The sequence below is a fragment of the Pyxicephalus adspersus genome, chromosome 2 (assembly GCF_032062135.1).
Source record: "Pyxicephalus adspersus chromosome 2, UCB_Pads_2.0, whole genome shotgun sequence".
Lineage (NCBI taxonomy): Eukaryota > Metazoa > Chordata > Amphibia > Anura > Pyxicephalidae > Pyxicephalus > Pyxicephalus adspersus.
Window position 1 is genome coordinate 78,583,969 of NC_092859.1, and position 26,437 is coordinate 78,610,405.

General features: G+C 33.7%; 1 protein-coding gene across 1 annotated transcript in view; it reads left to right on the forward strand.

Moving 5' to 3' along the window:
• CFAP54 (cilia and flagella associated protein 54) overlaps positions 1-26,437 on the forward strand; it is a 176,825-nt gene that overhangs the window by 125,785 nt on the left and 24,603 nt on the right. Inside the window, exons 44-57 of the mRNA XM_072399011.1 lie at positions 4,422-4,619; positions 7,042-7,108; positions 7,208-7,408; positions 8,517-8,603; positions 11,202-11,321; positions 11,406-11,459; positions 13,203-13,392; positions 14,120-14,199; positions 14,978-15,147; positions 16,739-16,856; positions 17,623-17,755; positions 19,945-20,102; positions 22,702-22,875; positions 23,617-23,731. Coding sequence (XP_072255112.1) covers positions 4,422-4,619; positions 7,042-7,108; positions 7,208-7,408; positions 8,517-8,603; positions 11,202-11,321; positions 11,406-11,459; positions 13,203-13,392; positions 14,120-14,199; positions 14,978-15,147; positions 16,739-16,856; positions 17,623-17,755; positions 19,945-20,102; positions 22,702-22,875; positions 23,617-23,731 — 1,865 coding nt within the window. The remainder of the gene's footprint in view (positions 1-4,421; positions 4,620-7,041; positions 7,109-7,207; positions 7,409-8,516; positions 8,604-11,201; positions 11,322-11,405; positions 11,460-13,202; positions 13,393-14,119; positions 14,200-14,977; positions 15,148-16,738; positions 16,857-17,622; positions 17,756-19,944; positions 20,103-22,701; positions 22,876-23,616; positions 23,732-26,437) is intronic.

A 26,437-nucleotide genomic window follows, 5' to 3' on the forward strand; every position in this document is an offset into this window, starting at 1 on the left:
TGCTATTTGTTAGCAAATGTTTTCAATCCTGAACCAGATCCATTCCAGGTTTGTGGGATCACCCTGCTTTTTTGATGAAAGTGTATTCTCTCCAGCGTTTGACAGCTTTAATAAAGCAGGCCAATTGTCTTAAAGTAAAACAAACCCCTTTCATTTTGACTTTAAAAGAAAGCGGTGATTTGCATTTATCTGTTCCTATAGACTATTATATAGAAAAAATGTATATGCACTTATAAGGGTAAACTCACTCATTTTTTTAATACTGGAACCTGGCTGAGCTGGCTGGAAGTTTGCCAGACTTACATTCCCACTATGAAAATAATTTCTACTCAATAATGGGAGAGAAGACAAGTTCTATTTGCAGTGCAAACAAAACAGGTAAACCAAGTAACAGGTTAAATAATAGTAAAAAGTAACATGCTTTCTCACATGAACAGCCTTTCCCCTGTACAGGATATGACCTAAAAATTCATTATGGCTGTTTTAGAACTATTGTACTGTGAAATATGTCATTTACAAAAAAAAAAAAAAAAACGTAATTTACCGTACACAGATAACATTATTTTTGGGACAAAGCCAGGTATTTACAGAACAATTACATTAATATGACCCTGAACACATGCTTCTACTATGCTCCCCTACACAGTTTTTACTACACTATTGGAGTGGATACAATGTAGAAATTATGGTTTATTTTTTTCACTGATAACCAAAATTTTGTCAATGCTCTGCTATAGGAACTCTTCTTGGATGTGACAATTCATTTTTCGTCCATTAGCTCATAATCTGCTTTGCATTTGATATTCATCAACAATGATATTCTCCATTGTGGCTGTCATATTAGTCTAGTGCTTCCAGTTGTGACTGTCATTGTCATTTACTAGATCCAGCATTATCATTTTCAAGATGTATTTTTTTTTTAGTTTTCATCTCATTGGGATGTAATGTTGTGGTATTTGGTTCATATTAAGTGTGGTCATTTATAATAGTAAGACAGTTGAAATACTCCGATTTTAGCTTTATTATTTCAAGGTCATCAGCAGTTTACATTTATGTATTTTGACTTTGTATGTGTACATTCACACAGGAAATTCTGGATCATGTATAAGTATTGCCTCTAATAGGGACATGTGTTGATGGGTGATTGAAGTTTTCTTTCAGGTTCATGCATCATATTGAGGTGTTTCTGAGATCATTTTCAGAACATTGACAGGTATATTGGGTTTGAACTTGACTTGTTTCTTCCCTTCGTTTGACTTCTGTCTTAGCTGCATCAATGTTTTTCAAGATACTTTTTTCTTTATTCTTTGACTTTTATGGGAAAGGAAGCAATTATGATGGGAATAATAGTCCTCTGATACAAGTCCTTACAATCCCGTGGCATACCCCAACTACCTGGTGCAGTTGGGGAACCAGATGTTTCCATTACCAAATTGGGAAGGCTCTGACGTTTTACATTTTATTTTGCTTGTTAATGTAAATAGATTGAAAAAAAATGGGTTGGGAATCCCCTTTTCATTTGGGCCCCTACATGTGCCAACATTGAAAGGATGGCAGGGACATTAGATATATAAAAACGTTTACTCTGCCTCCTATTATAAAATGTTTAGCTTACTCTCTTCTGGCTATCACAGCACATACATATCTTTCACAGAAAAAAACAATTCCAAGAAGGGTGGGGGTAGCTAAAGATCGGCAAGAGCATGGATTAAAAAATATCTGTATGTAGTCACCTGTAATGGTCTGTATGTGAGATAGCTTTATCATAATACTTGCTGAGCAACCACTGAGTGTTCTCACACCATGTAAATGTACATGTTTAATGAAATATCTTTTAACAGTTAGGTTGTGCATGTACATCTTACTGCTGTTTAATGGCTGTGAGTAGCTACAGGCATACACTGAGATCAGAGAAGCAGTAAATGATTGTCATTGCCCTGCACTACTAAGTATGGCAGACCTTAGTTATATATAAAATTAAACACTATAACCAGTGTCATAATCTGTCCAATGTTTAGGCTGTTGGCAAAAAAGCTGAACTCCAAAGTTTAAAAAAAAAACTTTTATTGCATTCAAGATAAGAAATTACAGGGTTTGTAGAAGGGTTTAAACAAAAACAGATAAAAAATATATCTTCCAGAGTTCTCCATGTCTTCTGGGAACTTAAACATAGGATAAGCGAACCTCACCTAAAACAAAAAGCTGTGGTGTGCCAATACTTCTTAACAATTTCACAGCAGCACATTTGGACATACAGCTGTGTGGTAGAAGTTCATATACTTCCCAGACTTCAATGCCTGCCATCTTTATATAGAACATCTTCCCTGAACATAGGCTTAAACTATCTAGCTGAAATATCTCATTTCCATTTTTTCCTATTGTGTGCTACTTCCCCCACCTCTTAGATTGTAAGCTCCTCTGGGCAGGATCCTCTCCTAATCCTGTGTCACTGTCTGTATACTGTTTATTAATATTATTAATATAATTAATAATAATAATAATAATAATAATAATTTTGCAACCAATGGATAAACCTGTATTTTACCTTCCTGTAATTTCATGTACAGCAGCATTCAGATTTATGTATTATGTATTGTCAGTGTATGTATTATGTATTGTTAGTGTCAGAGGAATGACCTGATCAGGATGGTACTTCTCATTCGTTATCTGGTCAGCAGGCTGGAGGTTTTTCAAGGTCCTGGAGTTTTGCTATAGCTGCAGAGACATTAAACCAATCTATGCTGTCTAGAAGGGAGCTAGATTATAAAATAGGATGTAGAGAAGTATCATTATTTCAAATGTTTTTTTAGCTTTTTATCTTTAATCTCTTGTTCTATAGGAAATAGGGGTATGTCAAGATTATGTAAAATTGTATAGTACCTAGAATGTAAAAAGGGCTAAACTGTTTAGGATTTACACCAATAATGTATTCATATAGGCAGTTTTTATCCCCTAGACAGTAGACAATAATGATGAGTTCAATTTTTGTGGATTTTATTGTGCACATGCATGCATTGGGTCCTTAAAGCAGAACTAAATTTTAGAAATAAAAGCATAGCGGGAAAGCAGGCAGATCTTTAATCTAGAAGGAAAATGCCATATCCTTTCTGCAATAAAATCTTCCTGTTCACAATCATCTGTTAAATATGCACTGCATATTCAGGGGCTGGGAATGAATCAACTGCCATATGAGGGAATTCCACTATTGCCACCTGGCTAATCAAGATGGCTAAGGACCTTAAACCTTTAAAACCAATTTGTGCAAAGTTTCCCACTTAGTACAACACTTAATACTTTTAAGGATGGAAGAACTTTTGACTCATTTCATGTGACAGCACTGTCACATAGGAATTTTGGAGCTCAATGTATGGTACAACTGTGGCAACTATTCTTTGGCTCCAGGCCTCTAAATAAAGCAATTGGTGAGTGGAAAGTAGATAAATGGTTTGAATCTTGAGGTCTGCATTAAAGTTAAACCTTAACCTGTATGGTTAAAAGCACAGATTAACTTTAAAATGTAATTGGTGTTATTGAATGTCTTAAAACACATAACCATGCATTAAATGCTCACATATTTTTTTTACATGGCATGAAGGATGAAATAATCTAGGGGAACACACTGCATTTTTTCAGCATATCAAAGGTTAACAACAATTAAAAACTTTTTAAAAACATTTTATTTAATTGTTTTGGCCTTTGGTATTTGGTTTAATATCAGGTATCAAAGCCAAGAGTGATCCCAGATTCAATCTTTATTTAACAATTTGAAATACATCTTCTAAAAGGTAAGAACTGGGACCCAAACCTGTGAACAAGGTGAATAGGTATGATCTCTTGTTGCAAAAACTAATGTTTACAACCTCCCTTGATTGATTATGAGTTCCACACATTTATGAGCTTCACCACTCTGCCTGCAGTGTGGTTTGAATTATCTACTGATACATATATTTTTTTAAATGTAAATCTGATACATGTATCTGATATGGCAGCTAAGTATTATATAAGGAGCCTGTTTGGCCTATTTTTTCTGTTTTCTGCTTTGCTTATGTTTTTGTTATCTGTAGGAATTTTGAGCACTTACTGTAAGGTAAATTTCTAAAACAAATGTGATACCAAATGAAAAATGGTTTTCAGGGGAACACTTCAATATTGAAAACCGTAATATAGTAAAACCATTTTCCTGACATTTACATTCTTTAAAAAGGATCCAAGCATTCAAAAAGAATCCTATCGTACATGACTTTTTGGATAAAACTGGCAGAGCCCAGATCTCTTTACATCCGTAATATATCTATCTATTACATATTGTGTATTGTATTGATTTAGAACTGAAAAGGTTAAGCATTTGATGATGTTTTGCCACATACTCACACTAAATTTCCCCTATAGTGTCATATTTTGATACATTTTATATGTTGCAGAGCTGCTTTCAAATGCTGGTGTCAGGCCCTTGATGAAACGCTCAACATGTCTGATGCTCTTAATTCATGGCAAGAGCTTGATGGCTCCCCAGACAGCATAAGCAGCGAAAGATCTAAAGATTACAGTGAGAGATTTCTATCCCAAGCGGGAATTTGGGGTTGTTTGCTGGCTGCTGTCATTGCTTCTAAAATGTCTCGGTAAGTATTGAAGAAAAAAAAATCTTGATTTATTTTTATTTATCACATAATGTTTACTGCCCAGAGGGGAGCAATAAAAGCTTCTCCCCGTACATGCTGAAGAAATAAACTATTACTGTATAGGAAGTGTAAAACTTCTTTGCAGCAGCAGTTCTGTTTGCTGAAAGCTTTTTGTATTCCTGGTTTATGTATACATTCTGTATCAGAAAACAATAGGCTTTTTAAATGCCATGATTCAGTCAGTAGAAGATGTATTTTCTACTCAAGATAACAATATATTTCTTCATGTCTCACTAAATACAGTATACAAACACAAAGGCTTCATCATATATAGAAAGTATAACTTAATAGCATAATAATAACATAGTAAGATTAATACATTAAGGGGTCAGTTGAAAAGATCATTGCTTTGCCCGCTCTATAAATGGCAGAACATCACTGGCAGTACTGCACTTTGTGCCTGCATTTATTAAATGTAGAGTGTAGTTTGAAAGTGCAATAATGTGTTCTCTAAGGAAAACACTATGGAATAGGGGGAAAGCACAGTCATACTCGTGGCAGGTCTCCTCTACCTTCCAGTACCTTTTCTCTTTATTAATTATCACTGTAAATGTTCTAGAGGAATTTCCATTAGAACGAGTTATGACCATATTTAAGCCATACCACTGCTTAATAATTCTGCCCTGATTGTCATTCTATTCTGGTGTGCTTTGGGGAAAAAGGAAATCCACATCATGCTGAGCTGCTGTTTTATTGGATAATTAAAGTGCTTGTGTAAGCAAACAGAAGCCTGATTTAAGGTTCTGACTTTTCTTTGCCAAATGTATATGCTGATGTGTGGGACATTACAGGTAGTACAAAGACAGGCTGGTGTTTTTTTTTTTTTTTTAAGCAATCAGTTTTACTATTTAAGGGAAATTAGGAGAAGAGAAATCATTGGTCAGCTTGTGTAGATGAGGTTGCAAATATAGATCAAAATAGTTGACCCACTTTCCTTCATTTATTGCTTTCTTCCAAGCAAATCTTCTAGGTATGCTTTTCTATGACAGAACATACTAATTGCTTTTAAAAAATTTTATAGAGCTCCTGAATTACTAATCTGTTTTGTGTAAAACACATAATATTATGTATTGTTATAAATCACTTTATATTCAGTGTTGTTCTTCTGTATTTTGGGGTCCCATATTAGCCTTCCTCAATTTCTTTAGAATTTTAACTCCACTCTACAAGAATGTGATTAACTGTTGTTTTGAACAAAGTTCACAGAATAACCTAATAGTGATACTATAGAAACAGGATTTAGAGGAAACCTCTTAAAAAGAAGAACTCGAGATTTCTGGACACTGCTGAATTTCTGAAAATGTTTTGTTGTCTACCATTTGTGTTGACGCAGCACCTTTACCCCAGCTTTGGGCAAAAATTAAACAGTTACAAAATGCAGCTAGGGCATCACCCCTCATTGTCTGTTAATCTGATCACCTGGTGGATATAAAGTCACAAAACAATGTATTTTTTAATGCAAGCAGTTTAAGCTCTGAGAATTCATACTTGAAAATGTAGCAGCAATGCAAGAAACCAGTCAACTGGGCAACAGTCCTCTTGTTTTAACAAAGGGGAAATATTGATGGAAGAAGAGTTAGAGCTCTGTAAATCTCAGGACTGGATAGACAAAAAAGTCATATTCAAGTAATACAGTAAATTATTTTTTGTTCATTTTAAATATCGGCATTTAATAAATGATCATCAATCTGTGCAGAGTACCTGTACTATAATCTTTTCACTTTTCCTATTCCAACATTTTTTTAGTAATGACCATATGTCATACTGTCCTGTAAGCTTAGAGAAAAGGTATTTTGTCTCACTCACAGATTTCCCTAACTGACATTAAGTCTAGGAAGAAAAATATGGCAACCATTTGATGGGTATATTCCAAGACTGAGAAATTCTGATTTCTCCTCCACTTCTTTGATAATTGGGTTTGGAGTTGTCATAAGCTGTAAAAAGAGAAAGGTTTACAGCACAGTGGCCAAGTGGTTAGTGCTCTTGCCTTGCGGCACAAAGCAGTGGGTTTGTTTTCCAAATTCCTCTGGTTTCTTCCTCATCACAAATCCTTTCTGGTGGATCAATTGACTTCCTCCTAAAATCGCCCAAGAGAGAGTGTGTGTGTGTGTGTGTGTGTGTGAGGAGTAGGGTCATACAATTTCAAGCTCTTTAGAAGCTCTTTAAATAATAACGACAGAAGTATGACTGAAAATGTGTCAGTGCTGTATAAATAGGGAAAAAACAGAAAATCCACAGCCTATTTTCATTCTTGGCAGCATTCATGTAAAAGTAAATTGCCAAAATTCATTATGACTAAGTCTTGGCTAGTGCAACATAAGATGCTGTTTTTCAACTCTCTTGTTATATGCCCTTTTTGCAGTTACATCTTGACATCAAATGTCAGACAGAGAACAGAATGCTGCCTATTCTCAGCTTTACTTTTCAAGGTAAGACAACTCATTTGTATTTCATATGTATTTGTGTGAAAAGTAATAAGTCATCTGAAAGCAAATGATGTAATATACAATGTCTGTTTTCATTCCTAGTCACTGTTTTACGTGTCCCTGCCTCATCCGGACGAAGACCTCGATTATGCATTGTATGAGATTGGGGAGGGATGTGATATAGCTGAACTTATTCCAGGGATTGACATGTTTTCTGATCGGCACAGAGCAGATGTCAACACTGTTGTCTCCAGTCTGGGCTTTCTCATTTCAGAACTTCATTCAGCTGCTCAGAATATCATGGTTAGTTCCAAGTTACAATACAAAAATGCATCAATAAATATTTCAATAAATATGCTGATATTCTTCATCTCCAGGTTTTTTGTGTGTGAATTCCTGATTCATAACTTTGCCTGTGAACACAATGTTTTTATGTTCCCTCCTGTAGTTTTAGGTTTGTTGCAGCTATTAATATTATTATTATTATTATTTTTTTACTACTTCTCTTCTCTTCACTTCCTCTCCTCCCCCTTGACAATGGTTTCAATAGGAAATGAGTGTAAAGGGGAAGGCTTATACCCCTGAAAGCTTTTTGTTTCTCTTCTTGTTCCTCAAATTTGCCTCTGTTTTTGTGTTTTTTGAAATTTTTGTCACTGCAACAGTGAGGCAGTTCTCTAAGGCCTAGCACATGCAAGTGAATTAATTAACAATTTTACACTTGGAAGTTTAAAAACAGCACACATCTGTATGATATTCAGCTCTTCCAATTGTAGAGTGGGGATAGTATCAACCACTGGAAATATAGAAGCTCCTGATTGGATTCACTCATTCCATCTTACACACAACATGGCTTTTGTTCTTTTGATCAAGCTTTACCAACACTTCTCATTTGTCCACTTTTGCCCTAAAAATCGCTTACAGTTGGTTGTCAAGCTCACTTTAGATCCAATTATTCAAACTTGTCAGAAGTGCAAATCAGCATATATGTTTTAGGCTAATCAGAGCCCCAAATATAAGAAAAACAAGAGTTCTAACCACCCCCTTTCTATTAAAAAAAAGCTGGACATACACTGATCCACAATGGTACATATCAAAAAGATGTTCTTTTCACACTCTGTAACAGGGATGCGTATTTGCTATATAGGGACCCATAACACCTAAAAAAATTTAGGTAAACTCAGAATATTTATGTGAACCTTAATTGTCTAGCATTTCCTTTAAAATTTCTAAATTGATTGTATTATCAGTGGTGACAGAGGTACATAAAAGGCAGCTGTTATATTTCCACAAATCACAGGTTGCAACACTTAAAAGCGTAATTGTTTGGAAGTTGTAATACTTCATAAACTTCTACCAATGTAAAATAATAAACAAGCATTTATTCAAATTTAGAAAATTCTCTTTTTTACAGGTTTTGCCATTGCTTACTTTGTACCAGTATTTTGCTGCTACAGTATGTCGTGACCCTGTCAAATACATAGAAGGAAAGCTTATAAAGGTTTGTGAAAAGCTACAATAATAATAAACACAAAGTAGTAAGAATAAATGTCATTAAAAAAGGAAGAAAGGCACTAACTAACTTTATCTTCCCAGGCACTGACTTTTTTCAGTTCTTTTTTGGTAATTTAGTAAAGATTATAACAGTGTGTTCCACAGTAAAATTTACATCTGTGTTAATTGTTATTGTGTGTCAAAATGTGATATTTTATTAATTTTGCTGAAAGATTAAAGAGCTATATTTATGTGCTGAACATATGCAGATACCTATTCATTTGAGAAGCAATAAGACCTTTTAAAGATTTGTGCAAAGTGTGTGCATCCATATGCAGCTTAAGTGCCTGACATATGTGCGCTTTGTATTTTATTGTTTGAGCATATATCTACATATTGGAGAAGAGAAGAATAATGTACGAATTCCAGAATGTTAGATGAATATTTCCGGTTTAATATGTCAAGTTCTAATGCCATACTTTGTATCAGGTGCACTATTTGGCTGACATAATAAAGCATTTGTACGATTGTCGCGCAGTGATTGCCAGATATTGCCTCCAAAGCCATATGTGGAGCCACCCAAATGTGGCTTTAAAATAAAGCATGCACCTTTACATTTTAAAGTAGTTATTTAAATTCTTAGCCATAAGATCCTTCCTCAAAGCCTCCTTGCAATGCCAGTCTACCCATATTTGCTATATATTACATTTCCAAGGTATAAGGCCAAGCACTGGTAACAGGAGGCCCATATGTACCCTTATGTGCATTAGTGCACATAGTTTTAAACAATATGTTACAATTCATATAATATATGTATATATATATATGTGTGTGTGTGTGTGTGTGTGTGTGTGTGTCTGTGTGTGTGTGTGGAAAGGACAGAGTCACGTTTTTATTGCTGTCAGTATTTCCAGTGGGGGATATTCTCCTATCTCTTTGTACTGGTGACATTGACAATAGGGGTTACAGAATAAAAAGGTTTGGCTATATATACAAATTATTGTTGCATTTAAATTATTCAAATATTTTACCCCCTCTATTATCTAGGTTTTTTGTTTTAAATTTTTTTATGTTTTTTTCAATCTATGGTATGTTACCTAAAGTGTCTTTCTGTCCATTCTTTTAAAACGACTTATCTTCTTTTTTAAAGACTCATCAAACAACCAAGTGTTCTGTTGTACCACATTCAATCTTATATGACACCTTACATACAGTAAAAATAGAGCTAAAACATATTTATAGGACTGTAACAGTTTAGTGAAATAGAAGTGTCAAAGAATACATGTCAGACAATTATAAAGGTTGTCTTCTCACTGATGTTTATCATTCTTGGTGCAGTTTGTACTCTTTGATTGTGGAGATAAATGATAAAACACAATTTGTACATTCCTGCCTGTTTCATATATGCTACTTTGCAACTAAAAAAATAATCTGGACTCGCAAGTAGGATAAATACAGCCGAACATCACAAATAACCAAAACAACAAAAGACAGTTAATGCCAAGGGTTACAAGAAAATATAATTTTTAAAATTTACCTGTTGCTAATTAGAATTTAGTTACCTAAATCTGAGCTAATTTAAATTGGTGACAACTTTTATAGATGATTAAGTTTGGTAACTGCTATGATTAATGAAAATCATCGCATTGATGTAGACACCTTACTGGTCTCCAGTTTGTAGTCACTGGTGCAAGTTTGTACGTATATGTATATTGTATGTATTACTAAGGGTATTTCTACAACTACACATGTGGCATCAAATAACTACCAATCAAATTTTATCATATTCGGATTTGAGAAGATGATTTCTGACTAAATCCTATAGATTTTTGCAATGTATCTTTACTGTGAATAATCCTAATATTAGGTTTGTTATTCTTACCAGATCATATAAATAAATATAATAGTGCCAAAATGTCAGTGTAAAAAACATGAAGTGCACAAAAACAATTTAGTGTAAAAACTGAAAGTGAAAATCCTTGTGAAATTTCCTATGTAACCTCACAATGTAAGGATTCACTGCAGTGATAAAAAATAAATATTAACTAAGATTCACTAAGATACTGATCCAGTAAGAACATAGGTCAACAAAGACTTTTCCCCTCAATCCCTTGTGATGCAAAAGAATTTCAATTCAGTTCTTTCAAGCTCAAAATCTACTCATATATCGTCTATGTGAATAATATCTGAATGACATAGAAAAAGAGCAAACATTTCAATGCACAGACAAATGAAAAATATGTTTTTTTACTTTATATAGTGTTTGTTTGTAAATAAACAAAAGTGTACCTGTTTGTTCAGCAGAATGGAATTTAAAATAAAAAAATACCCAGACCCACTTTTTTCTGTTTTGTTGTGTTATACAGTGGTTGTGTTTTACTGCCCTTTTTTCTCAACAGCAAAGAGACTAATCTTCCTTACCTTCAGTAATTTACAACTTTTACATAAAAAATGTAAACTTATTAAAGAATCAAAATTTTAAAAGTTGGATACATAAAATAAGTAGGTACCCCACTTAAATTAAATAGAAAACTATCTGCCTTTGGCTAACCAGCTAGTATTTTTTTTGTATGTGTAAAGTCATTCTATTTCTTTTTTTTTAAAGATTAAAGTGCTCACAGATTTGCACCTATTTGCTGAGGCATTTCATGAGCTATTACTACTCATTTGTGGTAAACGGATTCCCAGGAGACCACATGAAGGATTCTGCCCTGGAAAGCCTTTGGTAAATAACCTGAAAACAAATATTGGTTGTTGGTATACATACTGTATTTCTTTCATTCATTATCTTTTTTTTCACTTATTCTAGGCAAGTTTAAAATTCTCACAATCAAAGACCCTTCTCTACAATGAAAACCTACAGGTAGGCATCATTTTGTGATGTGTCTAAAGCCTGTATTTCAGTGTTAAGTAGTTACCAGCATGTTGAATCCATTACTGTTTTGTGGTATTGACTGCATTCATTTTGTGTTCTTGTCCATCCACCACAGCCATAATCAGGGGTGTTCCTGTGACAAATAATATTAGATGGTTAAATCTTCCTCCTAATCAGATTCTTTATCTAAGAAGACTGAATTAGGATACCAGGCAAATAAGCCTCAGCACTGACAGGTAAAAAATTCTAGTGGGTGTTTTAGTACGGAAGGATGTAGTCTTAGCTAAAGATATGATACGTGCTATAAGAATCATTGGGCCTGATTTATTAAAGCTCTCCAAGACTAGAAAAGATAGACTATCATAAGAGAAACTGAGTTATCCAGCAAACATGGGATAGATCTTCTCCAGGATTAAAAACATTTCCCAAATAATAGCAAATTAGGTTTAGGAAATCCTTTCCAGGATTTCTGGATCACTCAGGTTTTCATATGATAATCTTCTTTAGGTTTGAAGAACTTACATTAATTAGGCCCTTTGTAGAAACGTTGGTTCTGAGTGTGAAAGCTAATAAAGCTTTGACTATCAGAAAAGAGTTAAATAGTTAGGTTGAAAAGACTAATTTCATTAGGTTCAACTATTAAGCCCTTTGAAAGATGAAATGTAATTGTATAATTGCTACTCAAGAGAGAAATGAAATTACTGGGGAAACTGTACAATGAGTTAATGAATGTTTTCCTATTAGCCAAGAAGTGAGTCACTCTGTCTAAATATAATAACATTTATGGAGACTGAAAAAAAATAAATGAGACCTATTTATAAAGCAGTGTATGTGAAATTCATCAAACGTTCAGTGTAGAGGAATCAATCATTTTAATTTTAAAACACATTTACCATAAATATTTGCATGCAGTGAATGTTTTGTAGATATCACAATCAGTGCTATATATATATTTATATAGACCTTTACATATACCTTACATATATATGTTAGACCTTTACCTGTCAGCAAACTATAATTTTGTGATCCAACATGGTCCAGGGTTCAACCCAACTTTTGGTGATGAAGCAGCAGCAAATTGGATATATCTTTTCTCAGCTTACCTCTTCTGTAAGCATGGTCCTCAGTGGTAGAATGATAGCAGTGTGCAAAGCAAAAGAGCACTGATTAGCTGACCTTTTTCTTCTGTCTGCTCTGCAGAAAAGTACAGAATATTATCAAGAAAGGTCTATGAACTAATAGGAGTTGTATGTAAAATCTAATTGATTGATTTTCTTAAGTAATATATAGCTGGATTAAATTGTATTTTTTTTTTCAGTCTAGCATTTAGATTTAATGAAATGTTGAAAATGCAGCATCTAAACTTGAGGAATTTCTTTTTTACCTATTTGCAGTATTGTCTGTTGTTGTAACCCTGGAGCTTTCGTTACTAAAATAAAGGGAATCTGAACTTCCATAGAGTTAAAGGAACATCTAGTGCTTGATGTGTGTTTCCCCAATGGTGTAGTTCCTGTCTCTAAGGCTTTAGCAGTAATGCTTAAAGCTTTTTTAATTGGATTCTTGCAGCCTGCTAGGTAGCCTTCTAGACTTTTCTTTAAAAAAGCATAAGTTATCAGCAAACAAAGAACTTTGTAAAGTAAAATAATGCTAATAATTAAAAAGCGTTAATATGAATTGATTAAAGTAAACTATCTGTACTCCATTTCAGTATCCAGTGTGTTTAAATTGCAGGCTATTGAAGAAATCATAAACAGAAAACCTAGCGCATGTCTACTTTCTTCATGTGATCAAATAACTGTAAAAAAAGTATTACTGGCTAAAACACATTTTATGATCAAGCTGGCATCAACAATTAATGCCATTCCTGAAGTGGTAAAGCAGTCTGATGGATTTGTGACTGAGGAAAGCACAAATCATCAAGGTAAGAACTACCTAAGAAAGGTTAGGTTTTTTACCTAGGTTTCTGACAGACTAGATAAAGGGTCTTTTTGCTGTCTATAACTCCATTGGAGAGATTTACATTTACTTCTTGTCCCTATGACAGCATTGTTACTGAGACAGAAAGCTAGAAGAAATCTCCTTTAGAAGGTCACATAACTATAACATTCTTTCTCCTCTTTTTTTAAAAGATCAAAAAAGTTCTTAATGAAGCAGTACTTTAGGAATTAGAACCAACTGAAATAATAATATGTTATTTTTAAAATGATGAACATTTTATTAGTAGTTCAGTGTTTTATAATGTGCTTTTCAACTATTTATAAACTATTTAAATTGTCAACTTTGTTGGATACTGCTCAAATGATGCTGTCCTTTTACTTTTTATTGTTTCTTTAGGGCAAGAAGTGTGCTTATAATATTAATAATAATAGAAAAGGCTTAGGTCTTCTTTATAAAGCATTCACCAATCGTTCTCAGGTGCAGAATCTTCTTGGTGAATGTGTTTTTAATGGCACTGCTTTATGAATTGACCCCCTTGTGTCTGAAATATGTCAGTATTAAGTCTTTAGTAGTTATATTAACATTTATACACTGGTGTTTGTAATTATTAAAACACTTATATATCTTTAGATTTTAAAACCACTACACAAGTTGAGAATTGCTATATTTTCTGAACACCTCCTGATTTTTTCCCCATTTCACATCAACAGACACCACTGATTCTAAAGATGAGGATGGGGCTCCAGTAAAACTAACTTCAAAACAGGACCTCACACTATCAATGATAAAGGTGGGCGAAAAGGTTTACTAGTTTGTTTGAATATTGAGTAACAACATTTTTTTATGTCTTGCTAATTATAAAGGCTTTTCTTTGTTTAAATGTATCATAATAAATTATATTAAAATATGCTGCAAACACATAAAATACAAGTTAGGCACAGTCTGTGGTTGCCAAATCAGGCAAATGTGTATTGAGAGGTCTTTAAACGCAACACAAAAGAGTTGTATATGTTTATAGAGCTTCATTCATGAGGGAGAGGTCTGTGTTTTGCATTTTAAAAACTCATTTTTAAGAACCATACCAATTTGCATCATGTCAGTTTCATATTTATAATAAGAAGGCTTAACAATTAGCTAATTGGGCCAACAGAGGTTACAACTTATGGCAAGTCTTTATTTTAGGATTTTGACTTTCTTCACAAGGGTGCCCCTGCTCTTGATATTCATAGTATAGTAGATCATCTAACGTAATAGTCCATGACAAAATGCTAAACAAATGTAATGATTTTTGTTGTTGTTAGATTTTCTACGTATGTTTCCAAAAATAAAATGTTTATTTTAGAAGCACACTTCTTGGTATGGTTTCCTGCTTCGTGACTGCAGGTATAAATGTGTTTCTTTTACTTTTATAGCTAGTACATGAATGTGTAATCAAAGCAAACCAAAAATGATGTGCATGTGCCTGTTCAGTAGAATAAATTTAGGGTGATAATAGTGGTAATATGTTATTTGTGTATGTATCCTAAATTTCATCATGTAGTAGTTCTTACCTCTTTTATTAAAATTAGGGCGTATTGTTAAATGAGGCTGAAAGAAGAGTGACATCAATTATTCAGGATATAGAGATGAAATTCCAGAGCCTGTTTTCGGAGTGTTCATCTGTGGATCTGGAAATAACAATTCAGTCAAAACTTCAACTCTGTGAAATAGCACAGCAGAGGCAATATACTGCAGTAAGGTAAGTGGAATTGGACTTAGAGTTATGGTTCACTTGTGCCATGCTGTTCATGACTATCTAACTTGCCCAGTGGATGTAAAACATGTACAGAATTAACTTTGCTAAGACTTATATGAGTTAAATATTCAATTGGCATCCCACCAGCTATGCTGAGATGTTTTATAAATTCACCCTACATTACACTCATTGCTGGTGCATACCTCCATAACATTTGTGGAACAGACTCATAGTCTCTATGCATGCCACTGATAATCGCTCAAAATAGTTGTGTGCAGTTTGAAATAAACAATTGTATATTATGAGGATGTATGAATGCTCTAAACCAGCAGTTTTGGATGCACGTGTCACTACTGCAGAAGCAGTGGAGCTGGTGATCACAAGGATCAGTGTTTGCAGAGACTTGGGACCACAAAATAACACAGTTATTTAAAGAAGCTGCAGCAGCAGAATAAGGATTACATCAAGTCAGGAATCAAACAGTAGAGACAGTAGCCAGAGAATCAGGTATTTTGAGATGGCTAGCAACATAAGATGGCAGCAAGCCTATAACTTCCTATTAAGTTTATATTTATGTCCATATAGTGTAAAGGATTATTTGCGGTGACTAGTAGAAGAGCACAATAGTACATATACTTAATGTAATTGACAGTTCATGTAGGCAATTGCAAAATAGTGTGTGCAAACAACACCACCAGCAGGTAAGGCAGGGAAAGCAAAGCTCTCCAAGACTGAAGAAGATAGACTACCATCGTTGAGCCTGGGTGATTGAGATAGCTTGGAATATATCTAGTCTAGGATTGAAAACATTTGCCACATAATAGCAAATGATTTTATGAAATCCATTCCAGGTTTTCTGGATCACCCATGTTCACCCACAATAATCTATTTTCTCTAGTCTTGGGGAGATTTAATAAATCAGGCCCCGTGTCATCAGCTGGTGAAGCAGAGAGTTGTAAGACTAAATTATTTGTGTTTATTGTCCAAAAAAAGTGGAAGATAGGAGTGGAATCTAAATTTTTTGGTTAACTGCTGGTATTTTAAGACCTGTGCAATGCATGCAATTACCACCTTTTTACCACCCTGCTAGGATTTGCATTGATTTTTGAAGGTTTTTTTTTTTTTAGTTTCTCTAAGTGTAAACACCTTAATATTTCTGGTTGAAACAATAACATAGGAGAAGCTCAGAACTCACTGTCTTAAGTACTAAAAGAGATACTGAAACATTTAGTTTATTCTTTTCTTAGACCAAGCTTTCTGTCTTCAACACATTCTGTGTTACATGAAATCTATTGTTTTTTAATTTTTGAAAGTATAATTCTAAAAATGTTTGTGCCCTAGCTGCCATTCTCACTTTTAGTGCTTAGTAAATCAACAACCTGGAAAAGTATGCAGATCAGAGGTTTTAAATTTACTTTCTTACTGCGTGCTTGTGCCACATGTGAATTAGAACATTTTAAGTTAATTGACATTTTTGCAGTTAGCATTTTCAATGGGTAGTTCAGCATTGGTAGCCCTTGTGTTTGTTTTAAGTGAATAAATACAATTCTGAACAGATAAGATGGCCATTAACTGTTCTGCTCTTCATTTGTAGTGTGGCCATGGCACTTTCTGCCATGAAGATTCTTCAGGAAGCAAAAATATTCACAGGAAATACTCAGAGTGAGACTGCACCTCCAACACTTGACTGGTCCACTTCAAGGAACACGCAGGTCAGCAAAATTGTCAACGTAATCCATCTAAGAACATATTTGTTGGTACCTTTACAGCTTTATTAAAAATGTATTTTATTGGTTAAATATATATACCAATTATAAACCAAGGTACTTATTTTTACCCCTGAAAATAAGGATAATCTGCTTTGACTTGAATTAAAACCTAGGGCACAAAATGCATCAGTCACTCCTAACATTCAAAACAGTAATCTAAAAAATTGCAGAAACTCAATGTTTTTGTTATTAATGATTAGGCTTCATTTATTTAAATCTGAATTAATCTGTATGATGAAGCCTTTAAAAATAGCAAATGATCAAGTATATTTGTGCTCAAAAGTTAACCTCTGGCAGTTTGTTAAATGTTAGCAGCTTTTGTTGTACTAACTCCATTAAACAGCCCACTACAATACTATCAACAAAACGAACACTACAAACCTCTAGAACAAAACTATTTTTACTGAAGAGGCTGAAATAGAACTTTATGGTCCCAACAAGAGAAGAGAAGCCCACCACCTCTGCAGTGAAGCATGGAGGTGTGTCTGTACTGTTCTAGAGGTGTAAGAGCTACAGCAGCACAGGGAATATGGTCAAAACATGGTTATATATATATATATATATATATATATATATAAAAATTAATTTTTTTAGGAAAATGTATATTTCATAATGCAACCAATAAGCCCAATTTGAGTAAAGGCATTTTTTATTGCAAAATGTTAAAATCTATAACATGTAACAATTATTTTCTTTCAATCCTTTTCAGGCTAATAAAAAAGCTGATATACAGCCTAGTGTTTTAGAAGCCAGGGAGCGCCTTAACATGCACACATGGCTGCAATGTCGTCTTGCTCTTGCCACAACTCTTGTAAAGCATATACGAGGGATAGCAATAAATGGTATGAAAATATACTCTGGATTACAGCAATTAACTGTCTGGGATTCAGATTCTCTGGTAAAAAAAAGAATCTTTTCAGTTTAGGTTTAATTGATAGTATTAACAAGACATTTTTAGAATATATGGTTTTAAACATGCAGACATATTATCTAGATTAGTAGTTCTTCAGCTCCCTGCAGCTGGAGCTCCAAAAGTTGGATCATAATTACTATGTGAATGAAAATTTTAGATTCTTCTAAATCTGAAAAATCTGAAGCTCAAGACTGGTCCTAGGACTTCATTTTTTTGACGTTGTATTAATGGTGTTGTTTTTTTTTTTGTGCAAATGCTTCTCTTTCTTTTTGTTAAAGTACCCATTTGGGTTAGCAATGCAATGTATATTGTTTAAACATACAAGAACAGTGCATTGCAAAATAATGGTTACAATCATCTCTAAAGCCGCATACACACGTGCAATAATAGTCGTTGGAAAGGATCTTTCACAATCCTTTCCAACGACTATTATTGCACGATGCATGAACGAGTACATACAGCATCGTTCTGCTCCATGCAGAGGGGAGGGGGAGAGTGAGGGAGTGGCACCTCGCTGCGCACTCTCCCCCTTCACTTGCAAACGCTCATCGTTTGTGGATCCTCCAGGACGGTCGTTCGGACGATGAACGAGGCGCGCTGTACACACTTCAGAATCTCGTCCAATATCGGCCCTGTGCTGATTATCGGGCGAAAACCATTGGAAGTGCGTACGTAGCTTTATAGTTCTTCATGTTAAGAACAGGTGTAGGTAATTTAATATCTCTCTCAGAAAGCACAAAACTTTGTCATCATTTTGTATTTTTTTCTTTAGAATGGGAATCTTTTTGTATTATGCATTATCCAAAGTCTTTATGCTTTAGAACTGTTAGGGAAAGCTGACAATTTTGTGCAGAGAGTAAAAAACACCCTGACACCCACCTCTTCTGCTATGTTTTCATTTTTGTAGATCCAACAGTTGTTCCTAGGTCTGTGTTTTTTATATTTACTTTTTATGGCAACTGTATCAGCAAGTATGTTTGTGTACTAGCTGATGCCTTTTTATCTTCTGCCAAGTTTAAAAAAAAAACACACAGGGCATAAGTAAAAAGAATGAGGGATCCCAGGAGAACCTAAACTGTATTAAGGTATTTTTGGTTACCAAGCCCTTTATATTCAAGAATATAGAAAAAGGAGGAGAGAGAGCACAGGCTTTTTGAAGGCAAGGTATAATAATAACACCCAGGGCGTATTCAGAATATTTGTATGTTTCACGCTTGATGAAAAATGATGTGGTAATAATTTAAAAAGGATGCCCATATGAACGAGTAACACTTTAGTAACACAGTTTAAGGGTACACAGTATCACACAGGTAGCTCAAGAGAATGTATTGTCCTTAGTCATACCTACTAAGCAGGGTCATTTTAACCATAAAGAGAAATATCTGCTTCTTTCGCCATTCTAGAATAATCCTGAAAGGTAGTACAGATGGCACTGTTAGAGAAACATAATGAAGGAGAAGGGGACAGGATAGAGACACATATCCTGCCAAAATGGTCACCAGTGTTTGTAGACTTGGGAAAGGTCATGAAATGAAAGACATAACTCATTCAAAACACATATCAAACAAAGCTGACCACAAAAGGAGAGCTTACATTTCTATACTTGTTTTTTTTTTTTCCTTTCCTGCCTTTCCAACCTTGTTATCTGGAATTCTACCAATCTTTACCAATAAGTCAATATCCTTCTGGGAATCTCCGGAAAATCTTCAGTGCTAACACACGATTTAGTGGCAGATGTTCACCTTTTTGTTGGTTACTGATTTCAGACAAGATCTATATTAGGTGGTTTCTTTCTAAGAATACATTGCTTTGACAAGCTTACCAGAGAGTAGGGCATTATGTACATGTACTGCAATTAGCAATGTGTAATGGAGAACTGTACTTTCATTCCACAAGAGTATTCTTTTTACCTGTGAAGCTAGATTGCTGGTAGGTTTTTCCGAACTGGTTTTTTGCTGAATGATCAAATTTAACCTCCTCTATCCTCTTTTGAGCTTGACAGTTCTGTGCCATTAATGTTACACTTTACTGACAGTATCTGAATGTACTGACAGATGTATTGTTTTCGAAACAAGATTGCTGTTATGGGAAAATAACATTTTTATTCATCTGTTCTAGACCAGGACATGCTTGATGGCTCAGCTCTAATAACTGAGGGTATTGTAGAGTCAGAAACACTCAATGACTATGAGATTCAGGCTCAGTTCATGCTGCAAGCTGCTTTCCTTGATATCCAAGAGAGGCATCCTAAACAAGGTGTTCAACTTCTGCTACAGGTACACTCTCTATTACTCTTTTTCTATTATTTATAATAATATTTTAGTACTTTAAGTAAATGTACCATATACGTGATGTTAATTTCTATTCAGTATTTAAACATTCATCTAAAAATCATTGTGATTCTTTTTCATATTATGATTATGACTTTAGTTCATATACTAATTTGTAAGTGTTCCCCATCGCCTATCTCTCTCTCTCTCACTCTCTCAACCTGTATTTGTTTTTTCATCTTGTAATATCTGTAATATAATAATATATGATAAGTACAATAACATAAACCAATAATGTTTTACACTTTTTGTAAATATGCACAAAAAATATTAGATCTAAATATTCAATATTTGCCACTTGCAATACAAGATAGTCTTTAAAAAGTTGGTTTACAGCTATGATGGGAGTAGCCTATAATATTATCAGGAATATCACATTACACAAACAGCTGCGTCAGAGAGGAAACATACCTCCTATTCTTATCACTCATAAAAATGGTGCCCATTTTGATACTGAAAAAGAGTAACTTGAAAGGTTTCTGTATTGTATATTTATTTGTAAAAAAAAAAATGCACAAATATTGAACAATAAAAAATGTAAACATTTGTAAACTTTCAAAAAAATTAAATTATAGATGAAAAAAAACAGAGAAGCTTGCAACAGTTTACAAAACATGGTAATATGTCAATATGTCGCCATTTTTTTAAAAACAAATATTTCTATTTAATTGTAGTGTAAATTAGTATTATTATGAGAAAAAAGGATTTAAAAAAATTGGAAGTTAACATTTGGAATATTACAATTTACCAATAAAGAACAGATCAATACCAAAACACTTAGCACATTGTACCATACAAAACAAAAATGCTAAAAACACCAGAAAACAAAGGTATCCCACATGAGAAATAGCAAGGCAACAATAGTTTGAGTTCTTATGTTTTTGAATTAGCTCTACAAGACTTAAGTGTTATGGAACAAAAAATCTTTGGTATCTTTATATAATTGTTTGCTTTTTCTATGTTGTTTTTTTGTTCACATTACAATGTAACTTGCCTTTAAAAAATGATATTTTATAGAAGCATTTAAGTTTCAGATTTGTCATGAATCTTTAGTTTACACCATTATATTTACGTTCATGTCATACAGATCAGTCTATAGATGAGCAATGTTAATGAAACATCAATTATATCTCGAACATCACAACTGTGACTTTAGTCTTCAAAGCAAAACATTAAGCACTGTGTAAAAAAAAAGTTTACCTGGTAAATGATTCAGTACAAAACTAATCCTGGGTGATTATGTTGTGTTTCTGTGTAAGTGCTACAGATATATACCACAGATAGATAAGGAAATAATACAATAAAGTCCATAAGGGAAAAGGAGATGCATAATAAAGAGGCATATCAACAAAACATTCCCCACTCAGGATTCATAGTTTCACATAGAATCTGACATTTTTGTATGGTACATGATAAATGGATAGAGGCTTTGGGATGCTAGCTGTAAAAACCCAGGTACTTTTATATATATATATATATATATATATATATATATATATATATATATATACACAGTACACTGGACCGTCAGCATTTTATCCTATGACAATGAGTGGATTTACATTTCAAAAACGACACTAGTCCATGTTGCTCTTTTTTTAATCAGTGTTAAAAGGTTTAGCAAATAGACAATAAACAATTCAAGCTATAATCTTTGCTTGCACTAACTATAGTGTTTCAAAAACATATAGACATTTTCATTGCAACACATAAACTTTAAAATACCTGCAATCTAATGCTGTTTCTGACCTATTTATCTCTAAGTAAAATCATCATTATACATTCACACATCACTATAGAATTGCTTAGTTAAAAAAAGAAACCATGTCCCAGTTTTCTCAAGTAATGAAACACCAAAACCCACAAACAGAGAGGTTGTTACAGTAGTCCTTGGAAAAGTTTTATACACAGCACAATATATTAGCATTGACTTTGATATAAGTGTCTCATATCTTCACACTGAAGAACAGAGAACTCCACAGCCTTTGTTTATGCTGCATATTATATCTCATGACTGATAGATGACTTTCTCTTCTTGCTAATGCTAGAAAGATACTTAATAACTAGAGTTTGCAAATTTATACTTTACCGGATCACACACACTCATATAGTCACTGTCTGCCTTTTGAAATAATAAATAATCATTTTTATGGCTATTTTAATCAGTTGTTTCAGTACTGACATTACTGTTTCAGTACTGTTTTCTTACCTCAGTGCCTTTTTTGTATGGTAAATAAAAAAAGTATTCCAGTTCATGATATTGCATTTATTAATATTTTAATGAAATATTTTCATATTTTGGTAATTTATACTTAATGTTCCTTTTTTTGTGGGGGGGGGGGGGTGACACACTGTTTTTCTCAGCAACAAAGGTCAAGTGGCAGTAGGATAATAGATATAAAATTGGAATATACTAGAAGGATATTTTCTATTTCTATTCAGTGTATATGCATTTATAGGTTCATCATGGTTCACACACTATAATTTCTACAGGTTCATTATACTGACATCCTAAATGTAAAACCTGTTTTATCTGTTTAAACAGAATATAATCCAGTTGCTGCAAGGAAAGCCGTTCATCTCTCCCATGGCACAGCTAACCCTTGCTCAGAGCTTGATTCTTTCAGCTGACTTAATGGAAAATAATGAGGATCAGCAATTGGTTTGGTCAAAGCAGTTAAACATTTTCACTTCAGTCCACAAACTTATCAACAAACATGTAAGTGTATTAGTGTGATGTTGTCCTTGTATTATTAATGTCCAACAGCTTCTCTGCAAATTTTTTTTGAATGTTCTTCATTACAGTAAATGCAAACATTAAAGTAGAAATAGCAGTTAATTATCTGCAATAGAATTAGTGAAGTGGGAGACAGGATTTTAGAAGCATACATGGAATCCAGCTAACTGAAACAAGATTTAAAAAGTTGAACATGTTATATATAATATTATAATTCAAACTTCAATTTATAGTAAAATTTGGATTCCAAAGTAAATTTGAGAATATAATTTGAGAAAAAAACATTTCCTAATCTACACTGCCTGGATTGTCCATATTTGTAAAGCTATGTTACTTCATTATTAACATGAAATATAATACCTAAATTATAATACCTATTGATAAGTATGAAGGTCCCCTGATTGGTTCTCAGCACTGCCCCTTCGTCTCTGATTGTTTCTGTATAGGTAAGTTTAAGATTCTGATGTCAACTCAGATTTAGGTAGATAAGGCAGTTGCATTTAAAAGTACTTTATTGATTAATGCATAGACACAGTAATATGTGTTTTCTATGCATTGACGTTTGCCTGGGGATTTGCATTAAATATATATATATTTTCAATTACATTTAATATAACAATATAACATTTATTTTATATTACATAACATGAAATTATATATTATTATTTTGTTATGTTATATTAATATATTATTATTATTATTATTTTATTATATTATGTGCAGCTTTCTTGTTTTGGAGAGACGACGGAGCATATTATACCAAATTCATCTGTGCCACATTTTAAGAATATCTATCTGCCACACATGTCTCTACTGGCTAAAATCAAAATGAGGATAGGTACGTTTAAGCAAACTAGCTAGCATTTTTCCTTCATGGGTCTTTTATTATGTATAATATATCAATTACAAAGGATTTTGTTGACTTCATATAAAAATAGATATAATTGTCTTGGCATCATATTGATTATGAGATGTGCTTCTCTGTACTCTTGTAGATCAATGTGCAGATTTTATTCCAACAGTGTCACTAAGACCTGAATAGTAATTGTGTAGGGCATTAAAAAGAGCAAAGAAAAAAAAACAAATGCATGCCCAATTATCTAACATGTCTATTTTCTAGCTGTTTTTCTTTTTTTATTGCATTTGTGAAATGTCTTACAGGCTGATGGTTTGTTGTCATTGATTTTCCTCTAATGTACAGCTACAAATCAAGTGTTATTCCTTTATATCACTTCCAAATAATCCACTTTTTTGCCCCTACCCCAAGGCTGCAATGATTAAAAAAACAACACAAAAAAAAAAAACACATAAATCTGACATGTACTGTCACCAAATAATATAAAGTATATATATATATATATATATATATATATATATATATATATAGTGTGTGCTCAAAGTAACTATCGAAAGATGGATTTAAAAACGCATAAAAACATTCTTACCACGTTTATTTTATATTTTAGTAGCGTTTTAAAGCTTGCCTTTAAACCACCGGAAAACGCTTGAAAATGTCTATGCCGCATTTTGCCACGGTTTACCAAGTTTTTATATCGATTATGTTTTTAAGCATTTATAGACGCGGGAAAACACCCCCATTAAGATCAATGGAAGCATTTACCTGCTTTAACTCCACTTTTTAATTTTTAAAACCTTGCAAGGAGCGTTATCTATAACACTCAAAAAGGTGCCTCAAGAAACAGCACTGGTGTAGATTAGCCTGTTGGAATGCATAGGAATTTCAAACATGGGCTTTTAAAGCCTTTAGGTTAAAAGCTGGGGAAACTGTCCGTGTAGACTCAGCCTTTAAGACTAGTTATTGTTACTGTTGCCTTTCTATCAGAACAAATCCGGCCATTCTCCTGTGGTCTTTGGTATCAACAAAGTATTTTGCACCCAGTGAACTGTTGCTTACTGTCTGTAAACCCTAGGAATGGTTGTCCATGAATATTCCAACAGAATAGCAATTTCTGGAAAACATAGACCAACCCACCTGACACCAACAAAGATAAAATATTCAAAGTCACCTTGTTTTGACTTGATACCAGCAGTCTGTCTATACAGTGTTTACCTGCCTTAATGCATTGGCCTCATTTATTAAAATCCAGCAAACCTGGAATGGATCTGGTCCAGAAATGAAAACATTTGCTAATAAATAGCAAATGATTTTAGGAAATCCATTCTAGGTCTGCGGGATCCCTCAGCTTTACTGATGAAAGAGTATCTTCTCCAGCCTTGGAGAGATTTTTTAAATCAGGCCCATTAAGTTGCTGCTATGTGATTGGCTCATTTGATATTTGCAATAACAAGCAGTTGAACAGGTGTACTAATAAAGGGGCTAGTGTGTGTATAGCATATAGGTATTTGAACAGCATATCTAGTTGTTTGCCTGAAATTCCACTTTTAAAATGTTAAATTAGTTTTGCACCCTCACCTATAGTCTTTTGATCATTGGTAGCCATAAAACTTTTCTAAGATGGGAAACCTAATACCTGTATTGCCCAAGGCCAAACAATGTTTACGGCCTCTGGCATACTTCTGAGCATATACCCTGCAAGTACTACTACTCCTGTCGCCACAAATCATGGTTTATGGCAAAGATGATAAATAGTGAACTTCAGGCTTGATTCAACAAATGTAAAATATGGTCATCCTGCTCAGATTTGCTTACTCTCCAGAGATGACATGCCAAGACTATAAAAACAAAATGTAAAGTATTATTATGGTTTTATCTCTATGACCTGGTATGTACTTATTTTCTGAGAGGTCCTAGATCTTTGTTTTGTGATAAGTATGGAAAGTTAGACTTAAGAATGTTAGGTTCTTTCTTCAATGATACTGTGCAAACTTACAATAGTTAGCAACATAATATGCAACCTTTAGTCTGGACAAAAAGATTACCCAGCCGCAGTAATTGAAAATGGTTGCCATTTAAATTCTGGTGGTTTGTTTTTACATCAGTAATATAAAATGTATGTTATCTGGGCAGACATCCAGTGGCAGCCTTTGTTTTGTGCTAGACAGCCGTGTGCTATTCACTGGTTTGAGTTTTCTTTTGTCAATGTCTTATGAGCTTCTTTTCAGTTAAGTTTATAGCGGAGAGGCCAGACTAGGCTAGAACTATAAATACTGTTTATGGCTGCTGGTTTAATCTGTTTTCTTACAATTACTACATTTAAAGAAGAACACTAAGCATCTAAACAGACGGTGTAATGTGCAATTGCAGATAAAACAACCTTTTCCATGAAAAAGAAATCATCTGCCATTGATGATATTCTCCTGGCTCTAGGTATAAACATTTTAAAGAATCACTCCCTCTCAGCATATCAATGGGTTGGGGGTGGGTGGTGGAGGGGGTACAAAAAGATGCTTGCTATACCTCTGTGGTCTTAAATGGCCATTGAGTAATGAAAATGGTACTTTAGCCTAATTACACAGTTATTTTACCTGGTAACGGAGTCCCTTTAAAACATTTATTTGAGACCCTCTCTATCTGAGCTGAGCATCATCATTAGCAAGATAGAAAGTGATGGTGAAAGTAAAT